General features: G+C 45.8%; 2 protein-coding genes across 2 annotated transcripts in view; one reads left to right on the top strand and one right to left on the bottom strand.

Annotated features, from left to right (window-relative positions):
* Positions 1-21,174, top strand: part of CD48 (CD48 molecule) — a 67,776-nt gene that overhangs the window by 6,690 nt on the left and 39,912 nt on the right. The window lies entirely within an intron of this gene.
* SLAMF7 (SLAM family member 7) lies at positions 382-19,616 on the bottom strand. The gene is made up of 7 exons (XM_080648082.1): positions 19,346-19,616; positions 9,756-10,088; positions 3,954-4,226; positions 3,631-3,738; positions 3,114-3,214; positions 1,430-1,492; positions 382-622 (listed from the first exon to the last, which is right to left on the bottom strand). Exons 1-7 carry the CDS (start codon positions 19,497-19,499, stop codon positions 551-553), a joined length of 1,104 nt encoding a protein of 367 aa, XP_080504208.1. The 5' UTR covers positions 19,500-19,616; the 3' UTR covers positions 382-550.

Raw genomic sequence — 21,174 nt, 5'->3', positions numbered from 1 at the left:
CTCCCCTTTGCTCCTTTCCTGTTATTAACAACTAGAGGCCCGGTGCACAAAATTCATGCATGGGGGGGAGAGGGGGGGTCCCTCAGCCCGGCCTGCACCCTCTCGCAATCTGGGATCACTGGCTCCTAACTGCTTGCCTGCATACCTGCCTGATCACCCTTAACCACTCTGCCTGCCTGCCTGACTGCCCCTAACCCACTCTGCCTACCTGCCTCATCACCCCTAACCACTCGCCTGCCTGCCTCATCATCCCTAACCACTCTGCCTGCCTGCCTGATCGCCCCTAACTGCTCACCTGACTGCCTGATCGCCCCTAATCGCCTCTGCCTCAACCCTTGCTGCCATGGCTTTGTCCAGAAGGTCATTCGGCTGTCCGGTCTAATTAACATATTATGCTTTTATTATTATAGATTAGCTTATTACAATAGCATCAAAAGGATAGTTTTCCAGGAAGGAACTCAGTGTTCTTTGTTCTTCCTCAGTCTTTCTGGTTATGTCAGAGAATTCGTTTGTTTTCTTTGTGATGACGCAGGAGGGAGCGCAGTGCTGTTTAGATGACTTTCTCATAGATAAATAGCGTTGATGTGTCTGGCGATGTGGGCAGTGAGTGAGATTTCTCCATCTGCCAGGCAAACACAAGAATGCAGAGCGCTGAAGGTAGGCAGGCCTCTGTACCCCTCACAGGTGAGCCCTCCATCCCAGACACACTTTACTGCCAAGGTTAACCCAAGCCTACCAACTGTGCCTGCTCCACGGGGTGATCACTTTGACCTTAGAGAAACCATGCCTTGAGGTTAACCCACATTTATCTTGTTGAATGCTTAAGGAGCTGAACTTTTCTTCCAATAATCCACCAGAACCAACCTTTCCTTTTACTAAGTAAACTGCTTTCCCCATTCTCATCTTTTCTGATCTGGTCCGAAGGGGAGACAGAAGGCCTCACTGCTTCTGCCAAGTGTGATCTGTGAAGGCCTAAACTTTAAAGCTTACTACTTAGACTCAGGGGAGTGTGCAAACCAGATGCATCATAGGTAGAATATGGAAAAGCAAAGCAAATCTCTCCTGCTTCCAGTTTACTGGTGGCTCAGAAGCAAGCTGGAGTCTCCTCCCAGGCACAGCCTCGCCACGGCCTTTTACCTTATCCGTGTCCCCAGTCAGGGTCCTGATGAATTTTCTATCATTCTTACCTAGAAGCTCTCTCCCACTCTATTTCGTTCCACATTACCCCCATCTGATTCCTAAACATAACTCTCTTCTAGTCTCTATATTCTATGTGATTGTAAGCAAAGGGAATGGGGACATCCTGGGGAGCTTCTAATTCCAGATCAGGAAACAGGAAATCACTGGGGCCCGAGAAATTTTAAGCTAACCTTGAACTAGCAAAAGTGATAGAACAACTAAGATGAAATTGGGCTGTAATGATTCTTACCTTTTGGGGTATTTGCACTGTGGAATAAAGAGAATTTATTGAATTTTCCTCTGGAATAGTTGTCTATAAAAAAAAAGAAGAAAAAGAAATCATCATCCATCCTTGGGTCGCATAAACAAGGCCAAAGAGATGCCGAGAATCCAAAGGAAAGAAAGCAGAGAAGGGAGGAGAAAGCAGGAGGGACAGAGGGTTCTGGAACAGAAATGGGTAGTGGGAAGTGCTCTTGTTGATGACTGTAATTATAATTATTAATAACTTGTTTACAAAATAATTAGATTATTTTAAAACTGTGTTGTGTTTAAGTGAACTTAAAATATATAAGATATAGCACGAGCCAGTTTGGCCCAGTGGATAGAGTGTTGGCCTACGGACTAAAGGGTCCTGGGTTCGATTTTGGTCAAGGGCACATGCCCAGGTTGCGGGCTCGATTCCCAGTAGGGGGCGTGCAGGAGGCAGCTGATTGGTGATTCTCTCTCATCATTAATGTTTCTATCTCTCTTCTTTTTCCTTCCTCTCTGAAATCAATAAAAATATATATATTTAAAAATATATATATATGTAAGATTATATAAGTCCCATGAGCTATGAGCCTCCAAGGTGATTAAAGGATAATTTGAAGTAATATTGTTAATTGTTGCAAATAAACCTTGTCATCAGTCAAAAGGGCCTTTGGAACCAGTCAGTAAAGATGACTGATGGGACAGAACAAAATAAAACAATAACGGCAATAACCAAAGCTCCTTCTAGGCTGGTGAAAAGTCTCCTGAATCAACGAAGTTTATTCCTGAACATCCAGGACATCCAGTCCTGTGGTCTCCTGGGAATGTGTCTCCAGCAGGGAGGATGCACCATAAAGTGATTAATTTTGACAGAAGCCAGGCTGAGTGCAGCACAGAGCAGTCTCCCTACAGGAAGAAAAGAGCTCTCGGGACACTAACAGCTTCAAAGAGGACATGTAGGGTCTCCTCTTGGAAAAGTTGCAGGTAAGAGTAGGAGCGGGAGTGAAACTGGCATCCGGAGGCTCTAAGGTGTTCATTTCATTACGTGGGCCTCTGTGGAAAAGCCAGTCCAGCCTGGACTGCAGTGATTGTTCTTGAGGGGGAGGGGACTTTCGACATTCTCTACTTCACGTCTCCAGATTGCCTCTGTTTATTTAGCTTTATACTCTTCAATGAGTTTCCTTTGGATTAACCTTGTGTTCATTTAATGTAGTTTGGTGACCCACACTTGGGAAGCCTTGAGTGTGGCCCAGAGCCACCAGGGGCCTTCTGAGTCCTTTTCTGATGGCTTCTTGAGAAAAAGGCATCTCTACGTCCAGTCTACTGGCATCACAATGCAAACATCATGTCAAAAACCACACTACTCTACCTGTTGTCCTATGCAAAAGGAAGCGGGCCTGCTGAGGAGCTGTTGAGTAGCTATTGTGAACTGTGGAGAGAAGGGGTAATTCCACAGATCACAGTGTGAGCATTATTGGTTGGATCAGAACCAGGTGACCCAGAGGTCACCAGCTTCTGCATAAGAAAGAATCCACAAAGACTCGGGGGAGACACAGTGCATTGGGTTTCAAGGATTGTATATCCTCATCTCCCATGTTGTCCAAATCCATGGGAAAATCTCAAGTAAAACAAGAAGGGCCTCAAAGAGGAGGATAAGGCCCCCAAAAATATAGGAATGGACTCACAGTTGGGTTAGAGATTGTATCATACTCTGAGGTCTCTCCAGAAAGGGGATAGCAGTTAAGAATTTCCGGATGAGTGTCCATTCTCTTCTCTTCAATGGACTCTACAACCAAGTTGGAAGAGAATCAGAGTTGGCCCCTCCTTCCACTCACCACCCCCATTGGCTCACCACCCCATCTGACAACCTACTTAGAGTGACCAACTATACTGGTTTCCCTGTAACTAAAGAGTTTTTCCAGGGCATGGGACTTTAAGTGCTAACCCCAGGAAAATCCCAGGATTTTCTGGTTACCCTCATTACTTCCCAGGCTCTGAAAGGGGTAGGCACTGGAGAGAGAACTGGAAGGACCTTGGCCTTAGGAGAGAAGCCAGAACTAAGGGATGAAGGCTGATGGTGTTCTTGAGGCAGAGAGTAGGGCCTCTTCATTTCTGTATCCTTAGGCCTACCAGCAGTTTGTTGAATTAATGAGGGAGAAAGTGCATGAATGAAGGTAAAGACAAAAATGGTACATGCTCTACCTTTTCCTCTTTGTCTCCATATAGTCAAAATAATTAACACCAGTACAAGAACAATGAGCAGTAAGGAAATCCACAGGCCCATGATGGAACCTAGGTCACCAGCAACACCTTTAAAGAGAGAATGGGTGGAGGCACAGGGAAGGAATCAGAGTCAGCTAAGGAAAATGACCCAACTTTTAGAGCAACTGCTATTTTCTCCCAGTCTGGTGACTTCCCAAGGGCCTCCAGTTTTTAAACGGGGCCCATTCCCATGGGTACCAGGAGCTAAAGAAGGCATAGCTCCTGAGACTGTAGGCTTCTAGAGAAAGGGGAGAGACAGTCACCTTCACAGAGCTTCCGGGCAAAGATGGGGTTTGAAGAGTTGCTGCTAACGGGGTTCCTGGCCATGCAGATGAAGGTCATGTCCTTTTCCTCCAGCCTCCAGGTTATGGGGAGGATGGAACCATTATGGAACTCATTGGAGGTCTTCCCCAGGGACTTCCAGCTGTAAGTCACATCCTCTCCTCCCCGTTCCAGGAAGCATGTCAGATTGGTCACACAGGTGCCATTTTTATTGTTCTGCAGACCCAAGGTGATTTTGGGCTTTGATAGGTGCTCTAGAAAAGAGAAATGGGCAACTAAGGGTGGAAACTATGCCTATAGCACTCTTTTTCTAAATTATTCTATAAGCTCTGGACCTAAACCTCTTTAAGGTGCTGCAGAGTAGAGCAGAAGTGGCAATTTAGAGCAGAATTTTCATTCTTATCTGGAAAAGAGAACTATCTAGGTCTGCTTGTCCACAGCTATACAGCAATAACAACAACAATAGTAATATCTATAATAATGAAAGTGTAATATGCTAATTAGACCGAACAGCTGAAGGACCTTCCAGACATCATTCCAGACCGCCTTCCAGAGGAAGCCACGTGGCAGGGGCCAAGGAAGAGGCAGTTAGGGGTGATCATGCAGGCAGGCGAGCAATTAGGGGTGATCAGGCAGGCAAGCAGAGTGGTTAGGGGCGATCAGACAGGCAAGTGAGTGGTTAGGGGCAATCAGGCAGGCAGAGGCGGTTAGGGGTGATCAGGAAGGCAGGCAGGCAAGCAGTTAGGGGTGATCAGGTAGGCAGGAGAGTAGTTAGGGGCGATGAGGCAGGCAGGCGAGTGGTTAGGGGCAATGAGGCAGGCAGGCGAGTGGTTAGGGGCAATGAGGCAGGCAGGCAGGCAGGCATGCCTGCAGCTAGGAGCCAGCAATCCCTGATTGCGAGAGGGATGTCCAACTGGGCTTGGGCCTAAACTGGCAGTTGGACATCCCCCAAGGTGTCTCGGATTGTGAGAGGGTGCAGGCTGGGCTGAGGGTCCCTCCCCTCCACCCCCGTGCATGAATTTTGTGCACCAGGCCTCTTGTAAATAATAACAAGTCAACAAGAATGCAGCTGCCAGTTATTAAGCCCAGCCATATGGCAAGCACTGTGTTAAATGTATTTTAGATGTTAGCTAATTTTATCTTTTTTAGAGGCTCTCCATTTCTTTGTCCTTAGGCTTCCTTGAAGAGACTTTCCCTGAACTCTTCTAGATGAACAACACTTCTGGGGCCCCTCCCTACTCAGTGCTCACTCCTCTCTCTCAGAGGATGAGCAATTGGTTCATTGCTGAGATGGTGAGAGTCTGACTTCTATCATCCACATTTTTGTACTTGTGGGTTGAACTGTGAAGATTGCTGCTAAATGTAGTTTGCCCTTTTCCCTCTCCCCCTAGCTAGTGTGCCTGCAGAATGCATTATTCTGTTCCCTTCAGCTATGTATATATGGAAGACACACCTGGATCAAGGTGAATGGCCTACCTCCTACAAGTAAACCTGGAGGGCCATCTCCTGGTGTCTGTGATATTGCATCTCAGTGAATGAGGCAGCTATTCTTGTAGCTAGTGGTTGAATAATTATTTTGTAAATTCATCTCTCTTGAATGGGCTCTAAGGTCTAGACTTAGGGAAAAAAATTTCTACTAGATTGCTTTAAAAGAAAAAAAAATAAAGCTTTTTTAAAATTTATTTTTTATAATCCTCACCCAAGGATATGTTTTTATTGACTTTTAGAGAGAGAGGAAGAGAAGAAAAAGAGATAGAGATAGAGATAGAGATAGAGATAGAGATAGAGATAGAGATAGAGATAGAGATAGAGAAACATCAATCAGTTGCCTCAAGTACTTGCTCCCACTGGGAATTGAACTCACAATCTAGGTATGAGTCCTAACTGGGAATCGAATCTACAATTTTTCAGTGTGAGCGAAGATGCCCAAGCAGTTGAGCCACCTAGACAAGGCAAAATAAGCTATTTTTATCTTTCTTCCAATTCTTGTGTCTATTTCTCAATTGATTGGAATCTGTAGAGGAAGAGGTGTGATTGATGTTTATACCCGATAATCTTTCTACAAAAGGTATCACTTTCCTCCCCATTACAATTATGGAAACTAAGTTTCAGAGAGATTAAGTAACTTGGCTAACACTGCCACCTCTTCCTCAGCACACGTATCAAGGTCCTTGAGCTAGGAAGGAAACCGTGAGCCTGGTTAGCGGCCAAACTGAAGAGGAAGCTAATGAGATAGAAGCTTGTGGGATATAGAAGAATTTCTTCTTCAAGAGAAGAGGTGCTGGGGAATAAAGCAATGACCAAAAGAAGCAATGTTCCTTCCCTTATGAGGCATAACTACTAGTGGGGTTTATGGGCAACAAACTCCCTCAGTTTTTATTTGTCTGAGAAAGTCATTATTTCACCTTCACTTTTGAAAGATAATTTTGGAGAGAGAGAACTACATAACCAGACACCCAGAGAAGAGAGACCATGGGGAGACAAAGACACAGCCCGCATATGAAAGAAAAGCAGGCATCACCAGAAAAGGAAGTAAACGAAATGGAGGCAAGCAACCTTCCAGAAAAAGAATTCAGAGAAATGGTCATAAGGTGGCTGAAAAGAATGGAAGACAAATTCGACAATATGAGCAAGAACCAAGAGGAAATGAAAAATGACATCGCTGCTGTAAAGAACTCAATAGAAAGCATCAAGAGTACACTAGAAGAAGCAGAGGACTGCATCAGTGAGCTAGAAGACAAGGTAGGAAAAAAATACCCAAGTAGAGCAGCTTCTAGGAAAAAATATTAAAAAGCAGGAGAAGAGCCTAAGGGAACTTTGGGACAACACGAAACAAAACAACATCTGCATAATAGGGGTTCCAGAAAGAAAGGATACTGAGAAAGGAATAGAAAACCTGTTTGAAGAAATAATGACAGAAAACTTCCCTGATATAGGAAAGAAAAAACCCACACAAATCCAAGAAGCTCACAGAGTCCCAAGCAAAATGAACCCCAAAAGACCGACACCAAGGCACATTATAATTAAATTGGCAAACACCAACGACAAAGTAAGAATCTTAAAAGTGGCCAGAGAGAGACAGAAAGTTACCTACAAAGGAACCCCCATCAGACTAGTGACTGATTTCTCAACAGAAACTCATCAGGCCAGAAGGGAATGGAATGAAATATACAAAATCATGCAAAGGAAGGGTCTGAATCCAAGAACACTGTACCCAGCAAGGCTATCAATCAAAATTGAAGGTGAAATCAGGAGCTTCACAGAAAAAAAGGACTAAGGGAATTTATTACCACCAAATCAGCAATGCAAGAAATGCTAAACGGTCTGCTGTAAAAAAAAGAAATAGGAAGCGAAGAAGGAACACAGGGGTAAAGAATAAAAATGGTGACAAATAAGTACCTATCAATAATAACTTTACATGTAAATGGATTAAATGCCCCAATAAAAAGACATAGGGTAATGGATTGGATAAGAAAACACGACCCATATATCTGCTGTCTACAAGAAAACCACCTCAGAAAAAAAGACGCACACAGACTGAGGGTGAAGGGATGGAAAAAGGTTTTTCAGGCGAATGGAAATGAAAAAAAAGCTGGGGTAGCAATACTTATATCTGACAAATTAGATCTCAAAGTGAAGGACATAACAAGAGATAAGGAAGGCCACTTCATAATACTAAAGGGAGCAATCCAACAAGAAGAAATAACTCTGGTAAATATATATGCACCCATTACAGGAGCACCCAAATACATTAAAAAAAAAACTCCTGGAAGATATCAAGGGAGAGATTGACAGCAATACAATCATAGTAGGAGACTTTAATACCCCACTATCACCATTGGACAAATCCTCTAAACAAAAAATCAGCAAAGAAACATCAATCCTAAATGACTCACTAGACCAGATGGAATTAATTAACATCTTCAGAACATTTCACCCCAAAGCCACAGAATATACATTCTTCTCAAGTGCACATGGGTCATTTTCAAAGATAGACCATATGTTGAGTCATAGGCAAAGTCTCTTCAAATTCAAGAAGATAGAAATCATATCAAGCATCTTCTCAGATCACAGTGGCATAAAACTGGAAATCAACTACAATAAAAACAATCCAAAAAAATCAAACACATGGAGACTAAACAGCATGCTATTAAACAATGACTGGGTCACCAGAGAGATAAAAAAAAAAAAATAAAAAATATCATGGCAACAAATGACAATGAAAACACAACAACCAAAGTTTATGGGACAGAGCGAAAGCAGTCTTGAGAGGGAAGTTCATAGTTCTACAAGCCTACTGCAAAAAACAAGAAACAATGGTAATAAATTACCTAACCCTACAACTCAAAGAGTTAGAAAAAGAGCAACAAGAAAAGCCCAGTGTAAGCAGAAGGAAGGAAATAATAAAGATCAGAGCGGAGATAAATGACATTGAGACAAAAAAAAAACAAAACACAAAAATAATACAAAAGATCAACAAAACCAAGAGCTAGTTCTTTGAAAGGATAAACAAGATTGATGAACCTCTAGCCAGGCTCACCAAGAAGCAAAGAGAGAGGACCCAAATAAACAAAATCAGAAATGAAAGAGGTGAAATAACAACAGATCCCACTGAAATACAAAGGATTGTTAAAAAAAAATACTATGAACAACTCTATTCCAACAAACTGGACAACCTAGAGGAAATGGACATATTCCTAGAAAAATATAACCTTCCAAAACTCAATCAGGAAGAATCTAAACATCTCAATAGGCCAATAACTATGGAAGAAATTGAAGCAGTCATCAAAAAGCTTCCAGCAAACAAAAGCCCAGGGCCAGACGGCTTCACAGGAGAGTTTTACCAAACATTCAAGGAAGAACTAAAACCTATCCTCCTCAGACTATTCCAAAAAATTCAAGAGGAAGGAACACTTCCAAGCTCCTTCTATGAAGCCAGCATCAAAACCAGATAAAGACAACACAATGAAAGAGAATTACAGGCCAATATCCCTCATGAACATAGATGCCAAAATCCTCAACAAAATTCTAGCAAATTGGATCCAGCACTACATCAGAAAGATCATACACCATGACCAAGTAGGATTTATCCCAGGAATGCAAGGATGGTACAATATCTGCAAATCAATAAACATGATACATCACATAAACAAATTGAGAAATAAAAATCATATAGTCATATCAATTGATGCTGAAAAAGCATTTGACAAAATCCAACACCCTTTCTTGATTAAAAACTCTCAACAAGGTGGGAATAGAAGGATCATACCTCAACATAATAAAAGCCATATATGATAAGCCCACAGCTAACATCATACTCAATGGGCAAAAACTAAAACTATTTCCCCTAAGAACAGGAACATGACAGGGATGCCCACTCTGACTCCTCCTGTTCGACATAGTACTGGAAGTATTAGCCATTGCAATTAGACAAGAAGAAGAAATAAAAGGCATCCAAACTGGAAAAGAAGTAAAGCTGTCCTTATTTGCAGATGACATAATATTCTACATAAAAAGTAATGTGGCTAAGACCATGCAACTAATAAATAGAGAAGCCAGCATTTGACCTGTGTGATTGCACTTCCCATTTCACCCACCGGTTGCACCACACCGCCTCTTACAGAATCTCTGAGTAGAAGGGGATTTCAGAAGTCAGCTACATCTACTTCAACCATGCAGGAGTTCCATCTTCCACAATCTTGCCAAGTGTTTATCCTGCCTTTGCTTAAACATCTCCAATATCAGCAAGTTTACCATTTTACCTGGGCAGTCATTGTACTCACCATAGACCTGCAGCCCATACTCCTGGATTAAGGGCTCCTGGAGGGACGAGCTGTGTATTTGGACTAAGTAGGCACCTGAGTCATTCTTACTCAGTTTGCTGAGCTTCAGGGAGTAGTTCCCATGCGAGAAGTCTACCCTTTCCTTGTTATGATTTTTAGTCACTATGACAGTGTCTGGTTTGTTTGTCATTGTTGGCTGTATGGTGACAAGGGCAGTACTTTTAAAGAACCAGATAACGCTGTCAATCCGATCTAGTGAGTGTGTCAGAGGGAAAGTCACAGACCCACCGACAGCACCAACCAGCTCCTTCTGGGCTCCAAAGGCTGCGGGTCCTGCAGACACAGAGAACCATAAAATAAACGTGAGTTCCTGCTCTTTCCACCAATTACTCAGCCCCTTTGGGCTCTAGAAAGGTCCCAAGAAAGCCTCTCCATCCAATTCACCCGGCCCCTGGGAAACCTTTTGGAACCTCATTCACCTGAAGGCATTGAGGTCAGAACTCCTCCTGAAAGGAGTGGCTCGGTGAACCACCCCACTCCCAGAGGCCTCTGGCTGAAGACAAAGTTCTGAGGTAGAGCACAAGACCCAGCTCCATCCCTGACACGCTCCTGGAGGAGGAGAACTGGTAGGTTACAGTCCAAGTCTCCACCCACTGCTCCTGGGGAGCCGAACTAGATGCAGGTGAGGAAGGAGAGCCTTCCTGACATGGGGCAGGGGTTTTCAAGCACAGATCAGAACGGTGGGAGGTAAGCTGTAAGTGCCACATGATAGTGATAGCTTAGAAATCCGAGGACTAGTTACCTTTTCCTTTTATGAGAGTGGATTTGAGAATCCTGATTTCCCTTTTATGTTCTTTGGTGACCTTCCCTTAAGCATCAGCTGCCCTCCCAGTACTTCAGAGTAAGAGAACCTGATGCCCCTGGCTGGTTTAGCTCAATGGTCATAGTGCTGGCCCTCAGACTAAGGGGTCTCAGGTTCGATTGCCGGACAAGGGCACATACCTGGGCTGCAGAATCCCTGCCCGGGTCGAGGCATGTGTGGGAGGCAACTGATTGATATGTCTCTCTCACATTAATGTTTCTCTCTCTCTCCCCCTCCCTCTCTCCTATCCATTCTCTCTAAAAATCAATGGGGGGTGGGGAGAGAGAAAGAGAATCTGATGCTACCAAATGTTGACCTAATCCCTTGATTATAGGTCTGGGATCTTGACCAACATTTTTGCTAAATTTATTTTCAAAGGAACTGGTTCCTCTCCCTGGGTAAATGCCTTTTAGGAGGCAATTCCTGTTTTCAAACAATATTCTCCCGGGGGGCGGGGGCGGGGAAGGCTGTGAGTGTGGGTGGAGGGTGTCAATGGGGGGAAAAAGGGGGTCATCTGTAATACTTTCTTTTTTATTTATTTATTTATTTATTTATTTATTTATTTTTTGTGTTTTTTTTTTACTTTTATTTTATTTTATTTTTTTTACATTTTTTTTGTTTGAAGTATTAAAAATAGTAGTACATATGTCTCTTTTTTCCCCCCATTGACCTCCCCATCTGTAATACTTTCAATAAATAAAATAAATAAATGCAATGTGAAGTATTTTCGAAAAGCAGAAAACACACACACATGCACAAAACACACACATTATTCTCCCTATAATTTATCAGTCAGTGGATATATTCTTTGAGTTCCTCAGGCCTTTATCAAATCATCCTGTTAAGAAATCTGATTTTTCAAACAATTGCTCTCCCTGCCTCCTTAATACTAAGGTAGGATGGTTTTTCAGTTGCTCTCTGATCATCTCAAGGGTGCCAAAGTAGTCCCAGTAAATGTTACAGATGAAATCAATTTTATTTTTAATTATTGATGGATCAGTTAATGCATTTATTCTTTCACTTCAACAACAGAGGTGAAGGAATTAATATTTTACAGTCAAATAAAGGTTGGGCATCACTTGCCCTCAAGTAGGTGTAATTCCTGCATTTAGGGCAACTGTGACTAACTTTTTCTTCACCTGAGGTTTTACGGAGATTTTTAAGTTAGGGAGGTGACAAAACTGCAAGTATGTGGCCTTTCTTCCTTGGCACACATGCTGTCTTCTCAGGGTAAATGTCAAAAGGTATAAACTATGTGGTGATAAGAAAACTGACGCTCAGCGCATGAAATTGCATGTGGTAGTCCGCTGCTGTTTGCAGCCCCACCCACCTGCCCACCGCCCACCTTGCTGTGATCAGAGCCTGTGGGCTGTGGGGGAGGGACTGAGAGGTGCTCAGTACACCTCATGGTGACCAGTCATTTGGTCGTCCTGGTCATCACGGACACTGGCTATATATACACACACACAATAGAGGCCCGGTGCACAAAATTCGTGCAAGGGCGGGGGTGTCCCTCAGCCCAGCCTGCACCCTCTCCAATCTGGGACCCCTCGAGGGATGTCCGACTGCCCGTTTAGGCCCGATCCCAGTGGGATCGGGACTAAATGGGCAGTGGGACATCCCTATCACAATCCAGGACTGCTGGCTCCCAACTGCTCGCCTGCCTGCCTTCCTGATTGCCCCTAACTGCTTCTGCCTGCCAGCCTGATCACCCCCTAACCACTTTCCTGCCAGCCTGATTGATGCCTAACTGCTCCCCTGCCAGCCTATTTGTCCCTAACTGCGTTCCCCTGCAGGCCTGGTCACCCCTAACTGCCCTCCCCTGCAGGCCTGGTCACCCCTAACTGCCCTCCCCTGCAGGCCTGGTACCCCACAACTGCTCTCCCCTGCAGGCCTGGGCCCCCTCCCAACTGCCTTTCCCTGCAGAGCCAGTCACCCCCAACTTCCCTCCTCTGCTGCCGGGTCACCCCTAACTGCCCTCCCCAGCAAGCTTGATCACCCCCAACTGCCCTGCCTTGCAGGCCTGGTCCCTTCCCAACTGCCCTCCCCTGCTGGCCATCTTGTGGTGGCCATCTTGTGTCCACATGGGGTCAGGATCTTTGACCACATGGGGGCAGCCATCTTGTGTGTTGGAGTGATGGTCAATCTGCATATTACTCTTTTATTAGATAGGATAGAGGCCTGGTGCATGGGTGGGGGCTGGCTGGTTTGCCCTGAAGTGTGTCCCGGATCAGGGTGGGGGTTCCCTTGGGCATGGGGTGGCCTGGGTGAGGGGCCTGTGGTGGTTTGCAGGCCAGCCATGTCCCCCAGCAACCCAAGCAGAGGCCCTGGGATCTGGGATTTATCTTTTACAATTGAAACTTTGTAGCCTGGAGTGGAGCCAAGCCTTCTGCTCGCTCCGTGGTGGCAGCCATTTCTGTCTGGATTTATGTATCTTCTATAATTGAAACCTTGTAGCCTGGAGTGCAGGCCTGGGCTGGCCAGGGTGTGCAGAAAGCTTGGCTTCCTCCATCGCCGGGGAAACCCTGCTCTCTCTCCATGGCTGCAGCCATCTTGGTTGGGTTAATTTGCATAGTCGCTCCTGATTGGGTTGTGGGTGTGGCTTGTGGGTGTAGCAGAGTGATGGTTAATTTGCATATTACTCTTTTAGTAGATAGGAGGATATATCTCCACATTCATAGTTCAAATGAAACTGAAGGATGACAGGACAAATTGTCAACACGAGTCTAGATAGAGTATATTGTTCTATCTTAATTGTATCTTCAGGGAGGGAAGAGGGGTCATGGAAGAAGAAAGTAGTCCCATGCCAGGATGACCATACGATGCTGTGGGAAGATAGGAAGCCCAGAACTGCCACCCACCTGCTACTACCAGACAAGCAGCCAGTCCTCTTTCCTCACTGGATCCCATTTACCTTCCACCTCACAAGCTTGTGTTTGTGCTGTGTCATTCTCTCGGCTTCTCCAACCGCATTCAAGTCCCGTAAAGCCCAGCTCAAAGCCCTTCCCCCAGGAAGTCTCCAGCTCTTTCTCACACCCACCCAGGAAGAATCCACCAGTCACTTATTTTTTACTTTAAATTCTTCAGAAGGAGGTGTTCCTCAGGGTGGCTATTAGACATAGCCTTTTGCTGTGAATTAGCCAAAGTCTATAGGCACTTGGTTCCAGATCACCCAGGAGGGGTGGAGCTGGCTTCTTCTCCCAGGCACGTGGAGTGCTGTGAACGCTTTAGAGCTCTGGGTTAACTGGAAGTCAGGAGAGCTGGGTTTCCTTCTGGTTCCTTCATAACAATAACTCCAGCAACAAACACTAGTGTAATGGGCATTATCTTTCTTGATCCTCAAAGCAATTCCATGAGATAGAGGTGAAACTGCACGTTATAGTTGAGGACACTGGGGCTCCAAGATGCTAAGTGACGTTCCCAAGTCCCCAAACTTGAAAATGAGAGAAGTGGAATGAGAAGTTAGTTAATTCCTCTGACTCAGAGGTCTGCGTTCTGTCCACTACTGCCTCACCGCTTACCACTTTGAGTTTCTGTGTTCTCAACTTTCATAGGAGAATGAGAACAACCTTTATTTACTGCCCAGAATTTGGGGGAAGATGAAGTGTGCATACGGTTTTGGGGAAGTACAAAGCAATCTGCAACATGGTGGGAAGCAGGAGAAGGGGCGGGGAGGGTGTTTATAAGGAACACACCTTAAAACTACTTCTTTTTTTTGTCTCATTTTCGTAAGGAAGGCTAAAACTGAAAAAAACAGATTTTAGTTTTGGCATAGCTTCTTGGCAAGGTAAGCTTCTCAGAAGGTTCGTCTGGAACCTGATGCCTGCAGACTAGTCACTGATTACTTCACACCATGCAGGGAATAGTCACTAATAGTCCTGCCTTCAGAGGTGAAGGGAGCTGGGGCAGGAGACACTTTGCCTTCTGCTCTAGCCAAGACACTGATATTTTTGGTATCAGAAGAGTTCGCTTTAAGATGCCCTCCATCGTAGAAAGAGCTCCCTCCCTTTGCCACTTGCCTTTACTTCGGGTTATCACCTCCACCCCTTAACCCGCTCCCCCAAGTCTGCCCACAGTTCAGGTTTTAGGTGAGTACCTGCCATGTCCTCCCCCACTTTCCCTTCTCTAAGTTTCACTTGAATCACCATTTCTGTTCAGGGAAAAAGTTTATAAGGTGAGAACCTATTTTAGGATCAACTGCTCAGAACCGGGGGCTTCCTAAATAAACTTCTAATGAACTCAAGGAGGGCGCGTGTCTGCTCATGCCGAACAGTTGGTGAGGCCAGGTGGTGGGGAAGAAAGGACTGGGAGTGCTGGCTGTGTGGTCTTGGGCAGATCACTTCACGCAGGCCTGGGGCACATGTAAACAAATCAGCTCTGTCAGATATTCAGAGAGACATCTGCTGGAGGTACCACCGGAGTCTGATGACCGGAGGTATACTCCTAACTTATGGAGCTCCTGATCTGTTCTGGGATCCCTGAGGATAGTAAAATGTTCAGACCCGAGTACTGTGACAGGTGGAGGAAGTTTCCAGTCCTTCATGGCCTTAAACATAAAGTACCTAAAATATGAGTTATTTTTATTTTTATCCGCCCCTCCCCCCCCCTTTTTTTTTGGTTAATCTTTACCCTAGGATATTTTTCCTTTTTTTTTTTTTTTTTTTAGGGAGAGTGGAAGAGAGAAGGAATGACAGAGAGAAACATCGATGTGAGAGAAGCACATCGATTGGCTGCCTCCTACACCAGCCCTGGCCAGGGCCAGAGCCCTTGACCAGAATCGAACTTGGGACACTTTGGTCTGCAGGCTGATGCTCTGTCCACTGCGCCAAACTGAGTTTGTTTTCTACATAGGGACTGATTAAACTGCTGGGTTAAGCCCTGGCTGGTGTGCTCAGTGCTTAAAGCATGGGCCTGTGCACTGAAGAGTTAGGGGTTTGATTCCCAGCCAAGGGCACGTACCTGGTTCACAAGTGCAAGAAGCAACCAATAGATATCACACTGATTTTTTTTCCTCTCTCCACACCCCTCCCTTCCACTCTCTCTTAAAAAAAAAAAATTCTCGCCAAAACCGGTTTGGCTCAGTGGATAGAGCGTCCGCCTGCGGACTGAAAGGTCCCGGGTTCGATTCCGGTCAAGGGCATGTACCTTGGTTGCGGGCACATCCCCAGTGGGAGGTGTGCAGGAGGCAGCTGATCGATGTTTCTCTCTCATCGATGTTTCTAGCTCTCTATCCCTCTCCCTTCCTCTCTGTGAAATATCAATAAAATATATTTTTAAAAAAATTCTCAGGTGAGAATTAACAAAACAAACAAAAATGCTTGGTTTAAGAGATAAAATTAGAGAACCAAGATGGTGGCCTAGGTAAATGTTGCCTCCCACAACCACATCAAAATTACAACTAAAATACAGAACAACCATCATTCAGAACTGCCTGAAATCTGGCTGAATGGAAGTCCTACACCTAGAGAAGTAAAGAAGAAAGCTCATTGAGACTGAAAGAAATAAACTTACAAGTCCAAGAAGCATGGAGAGTCCCAAACAAGAGGAACTCAAAGAGGCCCACACCAAGACACATCATAATTAAAATGTCAAGGGTTAAAGACAAAGAGAGAACCTCAAAAGCAGCAAGTGAAAAGCAGTTAGTTTCTTACAGGGAATGCCCATATGACTGTCAGCTGATTTCTCAACAGAAACTTTACAGGCCAGAAAGGAGTGCCAAGAAATATTCAAAGTGATGAAAAGCAAGAACCTACAACCAAGATTACTTTACCCAGCAAAGCTATCATTTAGAATTGAAGTTCAGATAAAGAGCTTCACAGACAAGAAAAAGCTAAAGGAGTTCATCACCACAAAACCAGTATTACATGAAATATTGAAGGGTATTCTTTAAGAGAGGAAGGAGAAGAAAAAGATAAAAAATATGAACAATAAGATGGCAGTAAATACATATCTATCAACAATTGTATCTAAAAATCAAAATAAACAAAGAAGAAATGTAATGAACAAAATACACTGATGAATAAAATAGAATCAGAGGCATGGAAACATGAAACAGACTGATGTATCTCTGAGGGAAGGGGGGTGGAGGGGCAGGAAGAGATTAACCAAAGATCTTATATGTATACTAGGGCCCAGTGCACGAATTTGTGCCCTTGAAAGGAACCATGGACCGCAAGGCTGCAGTGGGCAACAGGGGCGGGTCTCGGCCCATCCTCTGTGCCCCGGTCATGCCCTCCCACCCACGGCCCCCAGTCCCTTGTCTGCCAGCAGCCCTGCTCCCGCTGCCATTGCTCCCATGCGCTGACGGCGCTGGCCCCACTTGCACCCACTGACAGTGCAGAGCGTTAGAGCTAACAGCAGCAGAGGGTGCAAGCAGTGCCGACACTGTCAGTGGGTGCAAGCAGTGGCTGCTGCCCTGATTGCCCCTCAGGAGCAGAGGGAGGTGGAGAAGCCCTCAGGGGCAATTGGGGCCAGTAGCCACCACTCACACCCGCTGACAGCGCTGAGCGATTGGGACTGGTGTCAGCAGCAGGTGTGAATGGTGGCTCTAGCACCAGCTGTGGGTGTGAGCAGCAGCTCCAGTGCTGTCAGCGGGTGTGAGAGGCAGCTACTGGCCCCAATCACCCCTCAGGAGCAGGGGGAGGTAGAGAAGCCCTGAGGGGTGATCGGGGCCAGCAGCCGCCACTCGCACCCACTGATGGTGCTGGGCGATCGGCGCTGGTGCCAGGTGCCAGCAGCAGGTGCAAGCAGTGGCTCCAGCACCAGTAGTGGTTGTGAGGGTGGTGCCAGCAGGTGTGAGCTTCAGGCGAGACCACAGCACATGGGAGCAAAGAATTTTCAGTTACCACAAGAGGCTCACCCCAATGGCAGCAACCGGCACCATGCCTTGGTCTGGCACCCCCAGCTCACCTGTTCCACCAACCCACCGTGGCCAACACCCGCTGTGTTCTGCACATGCCCCTGGTGGTCAGCGCATGTCAAAATGACCAGTTGTTCAGTTGTTCCACTGTTTGGTCTATTTGCATATTAGGGTTTTATATATATAGACTAGAGGCCGGTGCATGAAATTCATGCACGGGGGGGGGGGGGAGAGGGGGAGGGACCCTCAGCCCGGCCTGCACCCTCTTCAATCCGGGACCCCTTGGGAGATGTCTGACTGCCGGTTTAAGCCCAATCCCTGCGGGATGGAGCCTAAACCAGCAGTGGGACAGCCCTCTTGCAATCCAGGACTGCTGGCTCCTAACTACTCACCTGCCTGCCTGCCTGATCGCCCCTAACTGCTCCCCTGCCGGCCTAGCCACCCTCTAACTGCCCCCCCTGCTGGCCTGGCCACCCCCTAACTGCTCCCCTACTGGCTTGGCCACCCCTAAACTGCCCCCCTATCCTTGCCAGCCTGGCCACCCCCTAACTGCTCCCTGTCCCTGCCAGCCTGGCAGCCCCCTAATTTCCCTGATTGCCCCTCAGGAGCTGAGAGAGGTGTAGAAGCCCTCAGGGGCAATTGGGGCCAGCAGCCACCACTCACACCCACTGACAGCACTGAGTAATCGGGACTCCCCCTAACTGCTCCCCTGCTGGCTTGGCCACCCCCTAACTGCTCCCCTGCTGGCCTGGCCACCCCCTAACTGCTCACCTGCCAGCCTGGCCACCCCCTAACTGCTCACCTGCTGGCCTGATTGCCCCCTATCTGCTCCCCTACTGGCCTGATCGCCCTAACCACCTCTGCCTTGGCCGCTGCCACTGTGGAAGGAAGTCGGATGTCCAAAAGATGTCCGGTTGACCCGGTCTAATTAGCATATTACCCTTTTATTAGTATAGATATGTATTACCAATGGAAACAGAAAATAGGGTGGTAAAGGCCTGGGGTGGAGCAGAAACTGGGTGGAGGGGAGCAATGGGGTGGGAGGGACCTATAATACTCTCAACAATAAAAAAAGAGAGATAAAATTAAAATGTTTCCCTTCACCAATATAATTGTTTTACATATCATTTAAAATATATTTCTAAACATAAAATATATAAGTATCTTATAAATGTATTTAAAGAAAATATCTTAAATATATATATATTATAATCCTCACCTAAGGATATATTTTCCATTGATTTTTAGAGAGATGGGGGGAGAAGGAGGGGGAGAAGGGGGGGGGAAGAAGAAACATCGATGCGAGAGAGACACTTTAATTGGTTACCAACCCCATGGGCCCAGAGTAGCGCCAGGGATCAGGGATTAAACCTGTAACCTGTGCCCTTGACTGGGAATCGAACCTGTGACCCTTTGCAGACTAACACTCTAACCACTTCGCAATATAGGCCAGGGCTAAATATATATTTATGAAAAAATAAACATACACTTGTATGAATTATTTTGTTTTTAAAGATGTCCTCAAAGGGAGGGAGGGCTAAGGTCCAGGGAAGATGACAGTCTCCATCTAATCTGTGGCAGAAACTGTGATTAGAACACAGGTCCTCCTGATCCCCAACACCACTTCTTCTAGCCCTTCCTTCCCTGGACACTCAGAAGGGGAGTCGGTCCCCAGAGTCCTTCCGTCCCCTCTCTCTTCAGTCTCTTTCTGCCCTCTGTGATTCAGAGACCATCGGATGTAAAAGGCAATATTAGATAAGGGAGCAGAGCCTCCTGAGTTGTCACAGCCCCAGAGTGGACCCAGGACCGAGAGCTGCGCCTCCTAATGGGGAAGGCAGTCAGGAGAACAGGAGGATCTGCGGGACTCACCCGTGAGCTGGCAGAGGAGAAAGATGAGGATGAAGCTAGCTGGGGCAACAGGCATACTGCTCTCTGGAGGGCAGTCCTTCAAATGAACGACTTCCCTCCTGTAGCGTTCAGGTTTCCTTTCCAACGGGGGTCTACAGCAAGTAGGAGGGGTCATGAGATTAACAGGTGAGAATGACTCACGTCTGATTTTTTTCTTTCCTTTTTAGCGGCTAGTACATAAGGGAAAAAGAAATTGAAACCCGAAGGTAATGGAAGTCCCATCTTACAGAGAAGGAAGTGCAGGCTCAGAGAAGTTAGGCAAGCCACATAGTGGGCGGAGATATTTGTAATACATTGTTTCACAAGAATCTTGTATCCATATTATATAAAGAAGTTGTACTCATCATCAAGAATTAGGCAGACAACCCAATAGACAAGAGGCTCCAATCGGTACTTCATAAAAAAGAATATTGACGTGGGAAATCAAGAGAAACCACGAAGAAAATTAAGCAAATAGGAATAAAAGGTCAACAGAGACATTACAGTGATTTTTTTGTGTGTGTTAATATTTACCAGAGGATATTTTTTTTCCATTGACTTTTTTTTTTTTTTTTAGAGATAGTGGAAAGGAAGGGGCGGGACAGAGAGAGAGAGAGAATCATCGATGTGAGAGAGACACATCGATTGGTTGCCTCTCACATGTACCCCAAGCAGGGCCCGGAATTGAACCTGAGACCCTTCAGTCCGAAGGCTCATGCTCTACTCACTGAGCCAACCAGCTAGGGCTAAAGTGAACTTTTTAAAAGAAGGAAACAGAAGTGGTAGACCTAAATCCAATCAAACACAAGAAAAAATAATGCGGTCAAAACAGGCAGTAAAAACGATGTATGAGGCTGCTGCTGCCACTGGCTTAACATGGCATACTGTTTGACAGCAAACTTTTTTTTTTTGCAAAAGTAGAAAGAATACATCCTATATAATAAAAGGGTAATATGCCAATTGACGCAAATAGCGGAATGACCAGAACTACCGCTCCAGTCACTATGAGACGCAATGGCCACCTCTCGGTCCCTTTCCCTGGCTGGCAGGCTCTGATTGCCCAATGGTGAATGGGGAACTGGGGGTGGAGAGTGGGGGACGCAGGTGGTGCCAGGCCAAAGCCCCCACCCCATCAGTCACTCCACACACACAGGGGGTGGAGCTGGCGAGCAGGCAGAATGGCAGACCTCTTGGTTCCTTCCCTCAGCCGGCAGGCTCCGATTACCTGATGGCAATTGGAGAACTGGGGGTGCATGGCAGTGAGGGGCAGGGCTGGCTGTGGACAGCTGGGGAAGATGGCCCTCATCGCAGGCCAAGCCTGGGGACTGTACCCAAGCACGAATTTTGTGCGCTGGGCCTCTAGTTCTATAATAACAGTGTAGTAAATACTAAGATTGTTAGGGCCAAAAATAGAATAATGGGGAATAGCTATAGTTATAAGAAATATTAATCATGCTCTGTTAACTGTGATCATTCTATTCTGATTAGAGACGACACATTCTAACCTGGTTGAGAGCTGTACTCCCCGGGACGTGGAATGCTAACACTGGAATGCAGTCCATTCTCCTGTCATTATAGAAGAATTTACAACCTCCTGGCTGATACAATCTATTCCTGGAGGTACACACATTTCCTGTAACCTGTAACCACTGCCAACTTTCCCATTCCTGTAATTCCTACTTTCCCATGTAATCTTTGTCCTTCTACCCATTCTCTACTCCCCCCACCGCCCCCCCCCCCCCGCCCTGCAATCACCACACTGTGAACATAGGGGTGCATATATTCTTTGAAATTAGTGTTTCCGATTTCTT

This window comes from Plecotus auritus (assembly GCF_963455305.1).
Source record: "Plecotus auritus genome assembly, chromosome: 12".
Taxonomy (NCBI): Eukaryota; Metazoa; Chordata; class Mammalia; order Chiroptera; family Vespertilionidae; genus Plecotus; species Plecotus auritus.
Note: the sequence above shows the minus strand (reverse complement) of the source record. Positions and strands in the feature narration are given on the sequence as shown.

Excerpts from the sequence above, each read along its gene's own strand:
- SLAMF7 (XM_080648082.1), bottom strand. The coding sequence starts at position 19,499 with ATGACCCCTCCTACTTGCTGTAGACCCCCGTTGGAAAGGAAACCTGAA. Across the intron at positions 4,227-9,755 it reads GTATGGGCTGCAGGTCTATG|AGCACCTATCAAAGCCCAAA; the intron begins GTGAGTACAATG and ends TCTCTTTTCTAG. Across the intron at positions 623-1,429 it reads CAGTGCAAATACCCCAAAAG|ATGGAGAAATCTCACTCACT; the intron begins GTAAGAATCATT and ends TTTGCCTGGCAG.